Raw genomic sequence first — 15,061 nt, 5'->3', positions numbered from 1 at the left:
TCAAAACTGCTGCTCTGTAGTCCTAGTCTGCCACCTGCTCAGTAAGAATTATACAATTATTTCAATCTTTTTATATTACCACAAATTGTTTTTCAAAATGTACAATTGTATTTTTTTTAAAAAAGGCCAAGGAAAACTTATATATAGTCTCATTAAATAAAATCCTACTTTCTACAGTAATTAGGAACCAAACAGCTGGAGAAGGGCAGGGGGGCCTAGCTGAAGCATATGAACAAATGACAGTAAACAGGTCTTCAACGCATTGTAATGTGAGCAACCAAAAAAAAATACCATGCAGGCGAAATGTTGACAGTGTTGGCAAAAACATGAATTAAAAAAAATCCAATTTAAATGGGGAAGGTAATGTGTTTTTATAAAAATATAAGCGATTAAAAATGTCAATGGAATTCAAATATAATCCCATAACATTTACTCTGTACAGTGTGCTTCTGTTGCTGTGCACTGTTATATACAGTACAGTACACTTTTTGTATCGATTAATATTATTCATCTTAACGCTGAGAAGACGACAAACCACCCCCTTCCTTTTTTGAAAGGGAGACAGTCTTCCAAAGGTTAAACATGATTAATGGAAAGGTTAACTTAAGATTGATTGATTTTTTGTGTTAAATAAATGCATAGATAAATATGTAAGAAATCTGACTTGGATGGCTGTAGCTTTGACAAGTGCTGTGCAGCCAGAATCCTCCAATACTGTATGTCTTTGTTTAATTCAACAGCTTTCAGTACAATCTAATGTAAATGGAATCATGCTGCAACACACTCTGGATCACTAAAATATTAATTAGAAGCTGTAGAGTATTTTTCAAGATACCACCAGTAAAGCTCTTGAGGTCTACCACGTGAACAGCCAGCCGAGTGTATTAAATCCACTGTAAATTTAGATTTAAATGTAATTATGCAGTAGATGGTTGAAGACAGTTAGTTAATTTGATTCCCTTTAGGAGTTGGCTAATTTGATTCCGTTTTAAAACAAAATTTATGTGCTGCCAGAAAAGAAAGCTCACTGTGATTATTTCTGTGTGGAGCCAAAACAAACCCAGCAAAACGTAGCAAAGAAAGGCAACCAAATATACTCAAGGTACCTTAACTTGAGGTTGCGGTTTCTGTTTTGTAACCCTGGAAATGTTTATTCTCAGTAACGGTTGACATGAGTATCTACAGTAATTGCGCTACTAAGCCAATGAGACCATGTACTGCATGGCGCGGGGAGTTACCTTCAGGCAACAGAAGGGCATGTCCATGTGGGACTATTATAGTTGTAGTAAAAGATTGAAGAAAGTGGAATACTTTTTATCACATTAACACTCATAACTTACCATACTCTTTTTAGTAATGCAAATGGAAAAAAACATCTTAGCCACGTTTAGCACTTTAGGGTGTTCGTTTATACTCTGACAGGTGCATTTGCTGTAAACTCAAAGGAGTTCCTGCATTTTCATAAGTAACATGTCCTTTAAATCTCAGCAGTGATTTGACATCCTGTACAGCATTTACAGACTTGGTCTCCCCGTACCTTCATTTCTATACATTCAAGGCATTTTTAATTGAATTGAGGAAAGTGTGGAGAGAAGATATTTCACGCTGAGGAATGATTGCAGGTGTCTAAGGTGCAAGTTGAAGTGCTCCTCGGCACTTGCACCTTTTGAAGATGTTTTGTATTAATGAACGCAAGGCTAGCTTAATGGGCAGAGACATGTGACTTTGGAAGCATTTCCTTATATCTGTAGTACATCTCTGTTTCTGCTTGGAGTTATGTAATCTCTACTGCTTAATAGCATATATTGTAAAGATTAGGATTTTTTTTTTTTTTTTTCTTTAAATCTTTGCTTGGAGGATGCATCAGGTTTATAGGCAGCCTTCTGTGCCATACAGTATACTACTGTACACGAAAGTGAAAAATGAAAAATGTTTGATGGGTGAAAAGAAGCAACTGGCTTGGCAGTTGGAAAAAATAGAAACTTGCCCAGTATGATCAGGTGATGTGAGTGGTGTTGAGGCAGTGTATCACTTCCCCCTCTCACCACATGACCTTGCAGCTCTGAAGCTCGGCCTGCCAGCCCACCTGTCGTTTTTTGTTCTCCAGTCCAGTGAATCAGCTTGAATATCAGCTGGTCTGTTTCCACTTGAACAGTCTTCTCCAGCCAAGTAAAACACTGCCCTAGCCTTGTCTCAGGGTTTGATCTACTAGAAGTACTGGAAGCACTGTATTGTGAAACTTGAATTTAGCATTTCACCGTCACAGGTGCCCCCATGACTAATGACTGCTTCTGTGACTACACTGTATAACAATTCCAAAACCCTGCTACTCTCCAACAAAAATATATGTGTTAGAAACTACAGGGAGTTCCAGACAACAGCAGAGCATAGAAAATACCTACTGCAAGGTGTATATTCTGTTGATTTCGTATTGCTTGTACTTGTACCAAAGCAACATTTATTTGATGTTCTGTTCTGCTGTCAGTGGGAAACTACTTTTAAGTTGTGGCAATTTTAAATTCTACACACAGCAAATATATATTACATTTTTTTAGGTTGCTATTTGGGTGACTGATTGGACATATTTGCATTACAACTTGCTCAATAGGATTATGGTGCATTGCCCATCTGTTATTGCTCAATGAAATTCTTGCAAGAAGAATATCTTTTGCTATTCAATTTCCACAGGATACCGATGGAGAGGACAGATTTGGACTGGGAGGAGAAGGAGACAGAGACTCCAAACCCGACACAGATACTCCAGAAGTACAACCCTCTGTAGATAACACTCCCAAATGTCTCAACAAAGCCCTGGCAGGGATGTCTTCAAGGTACCTTGAAGTCTGCATGCTACTCCTTTGTTTGTTAATATGTGTTGCTACACTATAATACAGTATTGTATCTCTTTAAATGTCATCAAATGTTGCATGCTTTTTCATTTGTTTTTATTTTAATGTGACCTGCATTACAGTGATTATGTTGGTTGGTGTGTCCAAAGGCATCACAGAAAGAGGAATTTCCTGTTCATGGTCCATTACAGTGCACCAATATTTAAGATGATCTATCTTACATTTACATTACTAATATATTCCTCATAAAAAAATATGTATGTTAGATTTCTTTACTGTCATACGGTTATAGAGGAAAACATCAAATATGTTGTTTCAAGTAGTACTTAAAGTGAGAATACAGTTTTGGAGCACTAATAAGAAGCAGATACTATTTGTACATCTATAATCCTTGTCAGCTTTGCAGGCGGGATATACTGGATGCCGTTCCTCTGCCCTGCCAGATAGAATTACAGTTAAAGTCAGTGCAAACTCTCGTGAACCACAAAGCCTTGAATAATATCCCTGCAGTTACTTCACAGAAGGTTCTAAGATGACACTGCTTTTTTTTTCTTTTAACTGGCAGACAACGGGCTTCTTTCACATGGTTTTAGAGTTGTGCAAATACTCATCATGTGCTTTATTTGAAATTCTTGCTGCCTGATTCATAATTTGTTTAACTCTGATGAGTTCATCTGTTGACTCAAATAGTTTTTTGCTAAATTGGGTAAAGGTTAAAATATATAGATATACTAAATTTCCTTTTCCTTTTTTTAGCATTTAAATTAGCCTTCATAAAATATTTTTTTGTCAATTACAATAAGCTAGGTTTCAAAATAAAAATGGTGATTATCAAGGTGCACTAAATGAGTAAAAGGGGTACTGTACCCAATAAAGTCCTTTTCTTATTTTTAAATAGAAGATTGGGAATCGGAGAAATGCAAACTACTGGAACCAGTACCCAGTTCTCAGGAAAACAATGTGATTGAACAAGACAGTGCAGGTCATATTCAGCTGCAATTCTGGATATGATCAACACACTCAAAAGAGCATCACTGTATTTGTATCAGTTGACATTTTAGTTGTAATTAATGGCCAGGTTGAAATGAAATAGGTTCTGGTATTTGTAATCTGTGTGCCAAGTGTTGTACAGAAAACGAGTCCTATCACTAATAAATGAATTTACAGCAGAGGAGCAACACTTTGAAAAAGCAAAATAAAAAGGTTTTCTTCAGCTTAGCAGCTTTTTTACCCAAAGCGTATACCGAAGCATTCGTATTTACTAATTCCGTTTTAAATTCAGCACCGTTAGGCTTCCAGTCCAGAGCTCTAGCAATATGGCTACAATGCATTGATTTAATTTTGAATGCCTTTTGCAACAGGTTCATTATTTGCAATGTATATCAACTGGGAGAAAATCCAATATAGTGTGGCAATCCAGGAATCTCATTAGGAGGCTGATACAGTACATTACCATCATTTTATGACTATAATGTCCACACTTTTTACAGATATTAGTAGAATTTCTGTGCGTTTTTATATATGAGCTGCACAAATAACATACGGCTAATAGCATTCTATAAAGTACTGTATAGTGTGGTGTTTTTGTAAGGTAACATACAAGGGGTACACATTATACAAGGGATGAAACCCAGGGCTGCTCAGTAAAGCACATTATACACAGAATGCCTTTAATTACAACAGATATACAGTGGTGGGTGGATATAAGGAATAGGACAATAAAATCATAAGATTACTGGCTCTCCCAGAAAGGTATCCTAGTCTTCTGTCTGAGAGCTAACCCTATTAATGTTAATATGGAAGAATGAGGACATCCTAGCCTGGTGCAGTAACAAAAATAGAAGAATATTCTGGTCCTTGGTTATAGTTAAAAAGGTTTTTGGAAAGGACATGTTTAACACTGTGCTTTTACCTTTGCAGGTGGAAGAACTGGTGGATTCGTGGGATCTTGACACTAACAATGATTTCTGGCTTTTTTCTAATCATCTACATGGGACCTCTTCCGCTAATGCTAATGGTACACCTGGGTATTTATGTACAGGGTTGTGTTGGAATTGCAGTTTTATAGATTGTAGACTGATGCAATGAGTTCAGTTAAACCAAAAAAAATCTCTGGCATACCCAACTGAGCTTTAGGTGTGTCCTGTTTTTTTTTAATGACAGTAGGTTGTGTTTGACACCCTGTGACTGATGAGAATTAAATTTACAGCTATGGCCAAAAGTTTTGCATCACCCTATAGAATTAAGACATTTTGCTTAATAAAGCCAGGTGAAACCTGCTGAATAATGTTATGTTAACACATTGAATTACATACTGCTTTGTAGTTTTCCATATACTTAACGAAAAACTGACAAAATTGAAAATTTTTAAATCTAAAGCCCCTTTCACGCTGGCATTTGTACCCGGACCCAGACCCGGGTTCTGGCTACCCAGGTCATAGTACCGTGTAGTGTGAAACCATGTACCTGGGTCGTACCCGGGTTGAACGAGACAGAATGCATGACGGCCTCCGAAATAACATACAGCCACGCCTGTGTAAAGGTTTCACTTCAGCAAGGAACATTTTTGTTTATTCTGTAGCCATATTTTTGTTGCTTGAGGCACCATGAGCCAGATTGCAGCAGGGATGAAGAAACATTTGTCAGTAACAAGCTGCTTCCAGGGCATTGATACGCATATTGTTTACTTGCACCTGTCATCCAGGTCAATCCTGCTTTATCAAAAATAGTGTTAAATCACGTAGCTGACCTGCATGACACTGTGTCAATGTCAAGAAATACTGAATGCTGTTATAAGGTTATATTTAGTTTAAGGATATTTAAACAAACAACAAAAAATACATTGCAATATATAACTAAACACACTCTAAATTAAGAGAAAAAGAGGGTTTAAAATGTTTACTTAATTACAACAAGGATAGTATTCTTTTCTTGTATGTTGAATAAAGAATTCTCTTTCTTTGTTTTAGGTCCTAGCCATTCAAATCAAGTGTTTCCAGGAGATTATAACTATCGGCTACAGAGTTTATCATTCCTATGAGCTTCCATGGTTCAGAACACTAAGCTGGTAAGGAAACAGGACACTTTGTATGAGCAGCATTGAACTGAGGGGAGGAGTCACCGTGTTGACCTTAAATCTGTAAATGTTTCTCCTTATTCTTGGTGTAGAATGACACTGCATTCCTCAGAAGGAAGGCTAGAACTCAAGTCTTGTATGTTGATTTAAAATTGTGTTTTTTGCAGTATCTTTTTTTGTTTCTAGAAATGTGATTTTGAAATTTCTGCAAATAAAATGTTTGTTTTTTTTCTGACAAGAAATACTTAAAAGAACAAAATTAAAAATGGTTCAATACAAGATTAATGTATAAAAAATATAATGTATGTCATAACTGATTGATGATAAGCTAGTATAAGTACCTGAAAAACTTCAGTGATGGGTAGTACAGTACTTGCTGAAAAAAAAAAAAAAAAACTCTTGGGGGTTACACCACTGTGTGCTTTTAAATCTCACTCTGTCACAGTATTAGGTTTCATCAAGGGACTATATGCAGGTTTGTTCTGTAAACACCTACAGCCAGAGAAATGATTAAAGCTACAGTAAACCTTTGTTTTGTGTCATCTCAAGGCCATTTATTATTGTAAACCTCTATAAAGTACATGGTTCAGACAAGGTGTTAAAAATGCTGCTTGGATACATTTTCATTATGTTGGTCACATCTTTGGAAAGGACAGAGCCATGTCGTGTACAGTGGTAGAAAATGGCTCATACTGCCGCAGTTTGTTTGTAAATGAATCCAAACAAAGTACATTGTATACAATGACTGCAATGGAAATTAGCCTGCAGAGCAACAGCCCAGTGGAGACAAAGAGAGAAACATAATGACTAAACCAAGCCTTCCATTCTAAACTAGTCTTGGGGGAGAATTTGCACTAAATACTAGAATTGTTTTCAAAGCTGAAGTGGAGCCAGTTAATGCCCAGTTCAAACGCTCCACAATACTCCCTGGTATTGCACATGGGCAAGGATATATTAAACACCCTGTGGGTAGTCTTTGGTGTGATTTACTGTACTTGCATGTACAGTATCATAGTAGTCGACTGGCACCAAATAATAGCGTTTATCTGATGCAGTCTGTAAGGCCCATATTTATCAGGGAGTATTAAAGACAAGATACATTGTTGTTTTGCAGCTGGAGAGCTCTGATACTAGTTCTCTGTGCAATGTTTTTATTTTTTTATTTCCTGTTGGTATACTGTTTCCTTTTTAAAATACTAAAATTATGAGTTTAAAGACTTCAGAAACATGTGCCAGCTTTTATATTTTTTAGTTCTAGATTTGTGCCTCCCTTACACTTGACTGGGAATTACGTTTAGTGTACAGTAGTTAAGGATCACTGCAGTGAACCGCTTGTCCTCCTTATTTCATCTTATTTGTACCTATTTCAGGTGGGAGACAAAGCTTTCTCCAGATTTCTAAACACTAGGAGATTAGTTATTGTAAGAACCAGATTCTAATTTGTACAATATGGGTACAGCAGGCCTTTATTTTTAGGATTAAACCTAAAAATGTTAAACGTTTTCATGCTAGCAACAAAAGATTCCACGAACGCTGTAGTTGGTTAAGAGGACTGTACAAACAATGTACATAAATACTGTCTTTTTTTTAAATTTAGGCTTTGGAACTTGGCAGTTTTGTAACCAGATCTATTTATTTTGTTTTTGATTAATAATAATAAAAAAGAAATCCATAAAAAATATATAATTGAAGTAATGACTGGGTGGGGCAATTATAACCAATTATAACCCTTGACTACCTTATTCTACCCTACTACTAGACAGTGAAAGAGGACTGTAGTTGAAGAGTGTGCTGCAGCATTACCACCACAATACCACGACAGCTTTATTGTGACACACTGTTGTAAAGTGGCGTAAGTAACTGGGAAGGACACTGAAATGTAAGGTAAAGTTTCATACCTGCCTCTGTTTTTTTCAAGGTACTTCTTGCTGTGTGTCAATTACTTCTTCTATGGAGAGACTGTGGCTGAGAACTTTGGGAATTTGGTCCAGAGAGATGAACCTCTACAGTTTCTGGTTCGCTACCACCGCTTCATTTCCTTCGCTCTCTACTTGTCAGGTAAGTGTTTGATTGTCTGCTTACTCTTACTCGCCTGCAGCTGGTAATTATCGAAGACAGTAGCAAGCAGTTGGCCTGGTAATCTAGACAGATAGCAAGCAATTATTCTAGTAATGATAACTTAACAAGCCGTTTAACCTATAAAGGGTTCTAAATATGAGCAGTAAGATGAATCGCAGTGCTTACAAAGGTACCCCGAAATGTTCCTGTCGGGACAACAGTCAGCACCTCCCATCACTTTTTTTTAAAGTAACAAAAACGCTTATTCACTGCCAAACATGAACTACTTTAGATGTGTAATGACTACAGTTTAGAATACTGACCTTAATGTTAGGGTTTCGGTGTAGGGAGAGGATTATTCATTGTTTTATTAACAATAATATGCTAGCCAATCAGAGTGCAGTGTTCTGACAGGAGAATTTTGTGTTACCTTTGTAAGCACAGCAAGATAATCGCAGCTAGTATTAAAGACTAATCACAGCTGGTATTAAAAATAAGTTACCTGTCCCTAGACTACCCGCAGCTGTATTGCTTAGGCAACCAACATAGGCCGTTGCAATTCACACTTGTCTCAGCGCACCTAGAAGAAATCTAAGACAGTTAGCAAGCAATTAGTCTAGTAATCTAAGACAGTTAGCAAGAAATTGGTCTAGATATCTAAGACAGTTAGCAAACAATTGTATTGTATTGTACTGAGAAACCATTGGCGTTGCAAGTATCTGATCTATTTCTTTCTTTTTTTTCTGAAAAAAAATATTCAAAGTGAATGCAAAATCCATGCAATAAAAACATAAGTGGGATTTAGATTTTTAAAAATCTCATTGCAGTGTGCTGCACGCCAACATCGTTCTAGGGTTAAAGCATTCAGGGGTAGATGTACTAAGATGGGCCAGGCGCAGCGCAAACATACTGCAATTTGCATTTCCGTTGTCACAATTCACAAAGTATACATTTTGTCGTATGTACTAAGAGAAAATATGTTAATGGAAAGAGCCGCAATATACTAATTTAAATATTTGTTGCATCTTCTTAGTAAGATCTCTAGCATTGTTCCGTCTTCATTTGACCTATTTTAATACTGTTATATAAATGAAAGGCATCAGATTCTATAGTGGGGGCTTCACCTTCACCCCTAAAAAGCTTTTCATAGTCATACAGTAGCTCCTCGCTAACCCGGACATGTTTGTCCGACAGAAGGAGGTGTCTGGTTTAAAAACTATACAATAAAATCGCACACACATACATTTATTGTGCTCAATGCATTTTAAATGTACATAAGTGCGCTGAAATAACACTAATGTGTCTTGGGTAGGCTACACATTACATTATGTAAAAATATAAATCTGTACAGTAAAATCAAATGAATACCTAGCACACTTAATTTTTACTTTAGCTGTAGGCTACCAGTAACACAAAATAAATCATTATGCTGCATTGTCATCATTGGTTACTTAATAGCTTAGACAATTAGCACAAAATAGATCACAGTCCTATACAGATTCTCAGAATGAGAGCTGTCTATTGCTCCCAACAAGTCGCTAATAGCATTGTGCTTGCTTAGTACATTTCATCCTAGACTTCCGTACATCTACCCCTCAGTGTGTTGTAGATATGACATCGAGAAACATATCTGCATATCTGTGGAGGATGTGTGCTGCTGTATGTGTTCAAGGTTTAATCTTCATGGGCCCTATTCACAAAAAACAGCCACCTGTATTTTATTCATAAAATGTACTTCATACAAATGTACTTGCTTTTAATAATTTTGTGAAGAACAGCTTTGTGAATAGGGTTGTGTTGTTCTGTTTATTCTTTTTACTAAAATGCAGTTTAGTCCTTTACTTCAGTTTATGTCATCAGAAATAGCCTCATGGCTGTTAAAATAGATTTAAAACCATCTGCCCATAGTCGGCCCAAATGCATTTCATTTAATTAACCATTTTCCATCCCAGTGATTCCAGGCTATATAGGCCATGCTACAATTACATATGTCCCTTTTTTCATAACACTGCAAAATGGTTTACAATGTTTTTTTTGTTTTTTTGGTTAAAAACTGCCCTCTTGGTTAGAAAAAAATCTGATTTTAAATGTTTGTTTTGTCCGTGTTGAGAAAACTGACTGCATGTTATTACTTTTTCAGGTTTCTGCATGTTTGTACTGAGTTTAGTGAAGAAACATTACCGCCTGCAGTTTTATATGGTGTGTATCAGCAATGTAACTTGTGCTAATTATACTAATCTGTTTGAGTTGCATTTACCATTGAGCTCATGGCTTCCTAGATTATAACAGTACCCGCATGGTAAACTTGACAGCTTCATACAGCATTCCTTTAGTCATGTTTAATAGAGTATGAATCTCATGATTGTGTTACAGAGTACTCTGCAAAGATATTTTCTTTGATAGTGTATCCTATATTTCTTGTGAAATACATTTATCCATACATGTTTTACAGTATTGCCGTTTAAAAGGAATCAATACTTTATGTAATCTGCTTTTACATACAAGTGTCCTGCTTAATATCCTGTTATGTGTTTTCGGAATGATTCTTTATGGCTCTTTCCGTTTACATCATTATTTGCCGTGCTTATTAAAGTATTTAATCCAAAAAAAAATGCTTCTAGATGACTAATTCGGACTGTTTCTAATTGCATGAAGCAATACCCAATTTAACTGAGCTGTTATCATTATCCAGAGAACACAAAATGAAATGGTCTCTAAAATGTTAAAGATAGATATTGAAATACATTTAAAGCATCTGCTTTGACTGGTATCTGCTTCAGCGCTTACGTTTTCTAATGATAGCTGTTGTGATCCATACAATGTGAATAGTCGTTCTCTTCCATGTCTAACTGGTAGAAGTGATTGGTTCCTGTTCTGTTCCACGCCACCATGTATAACATTTAGTTCTGTTTTATTTTTGGAAATGTGCAGTTTGCTTGGACCCATGTGACCCTGTTAATTGTAGTCTCACAGTCACACCTTGTCATCCAAAACCTGTTTGAAGGACTGATCTGGTGAGATTAAAACCCTTTTCCTGCTAAACCTGTTTTAGATGTATAGTGATGATGACTCAATAGGAAAACAGTAAATGATATATTACTGTATATAAACCCAAATCCTAACCCAAACTTGTTAATACCTGTATGTGTTTGTTTTTCTAACTGTAGAAATATAGTTAGTTCTGTATTCATGCCTGTTCATGTAAAATCCAGCTTGCATGTATGTAGGTTGTGTTCTTTGATTGCTGAATCTGTTGTTTTCCTTCATATAGGTTTATTGTACCAATCTCTACTGTCATCTGTAATGATATAACAGCTTACATTTGTGGTTTCTTCTTTGGAAGGACACCCTTAATTAAGGTAATATATTTTGATGCTGCTGATGGATCTCATACATTTCATTTAAAGAGTTGTTTTTGAGGTATGTTATCTAATGCTGGATTGGTCCCCAAGTTACATCATTCCTGAAATATTATATTGTATTATTTGTATTTTTTGTTTAGCTAATGTTGAAAAAATAAAACACTAATGTAATGAAAACAATATAATCATTCTCTGCAAGTGGATAACATTATGATCGCACCTGATAGCCCCATGTGCTGCACTACATTGATTATACAACCCCTGGACCTAGTTAGTTTGAATAATTGATGTTTTACTGTATATCACTCTTTTAAGGAGTGTGTGTCGTGGCTATATATTCAGTAGCAGGTGAATTGCTTGAATATATCTTGGATTTCTCCAGAAATGTTCAACAGATCAATTTCTTTACAGTTATCTCCAAAGAAGACTTGGGAAGGTTTTATTGGAGGATTCTTTTCAACAGTCATGTTTGGATTCATAGTAAGTTAAACAAATGTTGTTCCCTCACTAAGAAAATATACATATGTTATGTAACCAAGCCTCCCAGCTCAGGTTCTTTTGCGCCCTTATAAAGTACTGCCCCAGACACAGAACTGTAATTTTAGCGTGGGTTGTGCACTTTTATTAAGCACATAGACAAACAAAAACCTAACTCCCCTCGGAATACTAATTCAACTTTTGGTTTTCCTAACTAAAGGGTTGGGACAACTAAGCCGTTTTCCCAATATAACCATTCTTTTTAATTGAACCAGGCTGGGCAAAGCCTTCACTGGTTTTCTTCTATGGTAATACTCCCAGCACTTCCTCTCTTCCAGCTCCCTGGAAGCATCTGATAACTAATAACACAACCGGTCTAGCATGAAATGAAGTCACTGACATCTTTATTAACCTGACAAGGCTCAGGTCAATAGCTTTTCCAATCCTTATATGTGGGCTTGCGCCTTTTCAACATTTATTTTTCAGGGTCTTATAAAATACAATCGTAAATCACTCACCTGTAAGAGTGCATATGTGACTAGGTGGCATATGTAACACTCTGTTACTTATACAACAGGTGTGACACTTGTGTTTTCTGAGTAGGTTCTGACCAGCTGAGCTGGTGATGTCCTGTAATTGAGAAGCTGGCATCCCCAGGCTGCATTTGTTCAGTTGCTGGTCAGATAAAAAGAATACATTGAAAATGATCATATTGGATAGCAAAACCCCTGCAACGGGTTGCACAATTAACCGGTTTCGTGAGGTTTCAATAAATAACCCAAGTATGTTCAAAATACGTTATTCTTAGAGGTGAGTGATTTGTATTTAATGAGCTCTTGACAAGTTAGTGTTCAGAGGGAGCAAGCCTATTTATATTTGATTCTAATTAGTAAACATTTTGTGCACTTGTCCATTCAAGAACTGACCTCTGCGGTGCGATGCCTTGTTTGTAGATGTGTGCTGGTGGCAGCAGAAATAAAATTGATTGCCCTTTATACAAGTCTTTCACCTGAATAATATATATATATATATCTATATTTTTCTTTTTCAGTTCGCCTATCTGTTGGCACAGTACAATTACTTTGTGTGCCCTGTGGAATACAGTGAATCAAACAGTTTTCTAATCGATTGTGAACCGTCAGATCTGTTCGTGCTGCAGGACTACACACTTCCTTCAGTGTTGCAAACTGTGCTTAGATGGGTAAGAACATCATTAAATTAATAAGTAACAAGTATTCAAAGTGCTAAGTTTGTCAGTTGAGGTTGACACAAAAGTATGAGTTTGTTTATGCTTTACGATGCTTTGTATTTTTACAGAAAACAGTGAAGATCTATCCATTCCAGATCCACAGCATTGCGCTTTCTACTTTTGCATCGCTTATAGGGCCATTTGGAGGATTCTTTGCTAGTGGATTTAAAAGAGCTTTCAAAATCAAAGTAAGACGAGTATTTTATTATTTGTGCTTCTTGGCTTGTTAAAATATCCTGATTTAGCTCTGATCTTGGACTGCATAACCTTACAAGGTAATCCAAAGTTGGTGCTAATCAGAGTTGGTGAAACCAGAGAAACATGTTAGCCAGAGCTTTCGCTAAACACACTAGTTGTAATGAGGTGGGCCTGTGAAGCAGAAACCTTAAGTAACATCTCTTCATGAGGATTATGGTACCTGTACTGATTTTATACACACATTAAAGCTATCATGCAAGTAAGTATGATCACTGTACACAACAACAACATTGGCAGGAGGTAGATGCATCGCATTTATAAGTTCCTTTATACTGTATACCAATACTGTTTGCATAACAGTCGTATGTTTAATACTTGCCTGGTCAAGAAGGTGAAATATAATGAACACTGTTTTAGAAGTGCTACTTTGTTTTCTTTTTCATGGTGGTCTCCAAATAATATATATATATATATATATATATATATATATATATATATATATATATATATATATATATATATATATATATATTCATTCATTAGTGTTACTACAGAGTACTACAGTCAGATGGGCAAATCTGATGAGTTACTATATTATAGTGTCAACCAACCTACAGTCCTGCCCTTGCTAACACCAGGGAGACTTGGTCCTGTGTTTCTGCCTGTTGTAATTGGAGGTTACAGCAAAGGTAGATTATGTGGGACCAAGTTCATACAGTTTAATACTACTGCTACTATGAAAATAGTAAAATTATTTGATTTACCATTCAATTTTTTTACTTAAAACAAGATTCCATAGTTGAATTATTTACCTGCAGAGGCAGCAGGTGAGTGTATTAATGTATGAATGTAAGTTCATATCTGCCTGAAACTGCAGTATATATATTTTCTGGAAACAATAACCAAACTACTTTCTTCTCCAAAATGCAGTGTACAGCTATTGCCAAAAGAGTTACATCACCTCGAAATTTAGGATTGAGAGATAAAAAAAATAAGAACTATATAAACATCATTATGATTTTGTAGATTCTTTTATTTAACATCATGTAATCAATGAAACAACAAAATGATATCGCAAAAGTATACCGGAAGCCAAAATAGTAGTACAATATTTCATATTAGATTTAGTTTTTGACAATTTGTCAGTTTTTCGTTAAGTATATGGAAAACTACAAAGCAGTATGGAATTCAATATTTTATCGTAACATTATTCAGCAGATTTCATTTGACTTTATGAAGCAAAATGAGTTAATTCTATAAGGTGACCCAAAACCTTTGGCCCGTAGCTGTGCATGTCATCCAGAAATGTTCCAGACCAAGACTCCTAAAAAGCAGTAGTAACCTGGCCAGCAACAGCATGACTGCATTGACAGAGTTGTCTATTACATCTATTAAAATTAGGCTGCTTTAACACAGCATTGTAGGAATATCAGTTTGAACACCATCTGCTGGTGCAAGACTGCAATATAACAGCAATTTACAAAAACCCAGGATGGAAAGGGTACAGAATAACTTTTAGTATTTATACTAAAAGCAAAATCTATAGTTAATTGTGCATTTCAAAATGGTTTAATCAATCTGCTTTACAACCTAATAAATCCTTCTCCCCCCCCCCCCCCCCTCCCCAATAGGATTTTGCAGACACAATTCCTGGTCATGGTGGGATCATGGATCGATTTGACTGCCAGTACTTAGTGGCAACATTTGTCCATGTTTACCTCACCAGCTTCATCAGGTAAAAAAATGCATACCTATTAATAATACTTTAGTAATGCAATAATACATTAAGGAA

The 15,061-nt window shown here is 36.0% G+C and overlaps 1 protein-coding gene across 1 annotated transcript in view; it reads left to right on the top strand.

Moving 5' to 3' along the window:
* Positions 1 to 15,061, top strand: part of LOC117963154 (phosphatidate cytidylyltransferase 1-like) — a 31,114-nt gene that overhangs the window by 11,557 nt on the left and 4,496 nt on the right. The window contains exons 2-12 of the mRNA XM_059002813.1: positions 2,689 to 2,831; positions 4,770 to 4,866; positions 5,819 to 5,916; positions 7,844 to 7,983; positions 10,124 to 10,182; positions 10,915 to 10,997; positions 11,255 to 11,342; positions 11,757 to 11,825; positions 12,874 to 13,023; positions 13,140 to 13,259; positions 14,901 to 15,004. Coding sequence (XP_058858796.1) covers positions 2,689 to 2,831; positions 4,770 to 4,866; positions 5,819 to 5,916; positions 7,844 to 7,983; positions 10,124 to 10,182; positions 10,915 to 10,997; positions 11,255 to 11,342; positions 11,757 to 11,825; positions 12,874 to 13,023; positions 13,140 to 13,259; positions 14,901 to 15,004 — 1,151 coding nt within the window. The remainder of the gene's footprint in view (positions 1 to 2,688; positions 2,832 to 4,769; positions 4,867 to 5,818; positions 5,917 to 7,843; positions 7,984 to 10,123; positions 10,183 to 10,914; positions 10,998 to 11,254; positions 11,343 to 11,756; positions 11,826 to 12,873; positions 13,024 to 13,139; positions 13,260 to 14,900; positions 15,005 to 15,061) is intronic.

Source organism: Acipenser ruthenus, chromosome 1 (assembly GCF_902713425.1).
Source record: "Acipenser ruthenus chromosome 1, fAciRut3.2 maternal haplotype, whole genome shotgun sequence".
Classification (NCBI taxonomy): Eukaryota; Metazoa; Chordata; class Actinopteri; order Acipenseriformes; family Acipenseridae; genus Acipenser; species Acipenser ruthenus.
The sequence above is the reverse complement of the archived record's forward strand: the minus strand, read 5'-3'. Positions and strand labels throughout refer to the sequence as shown.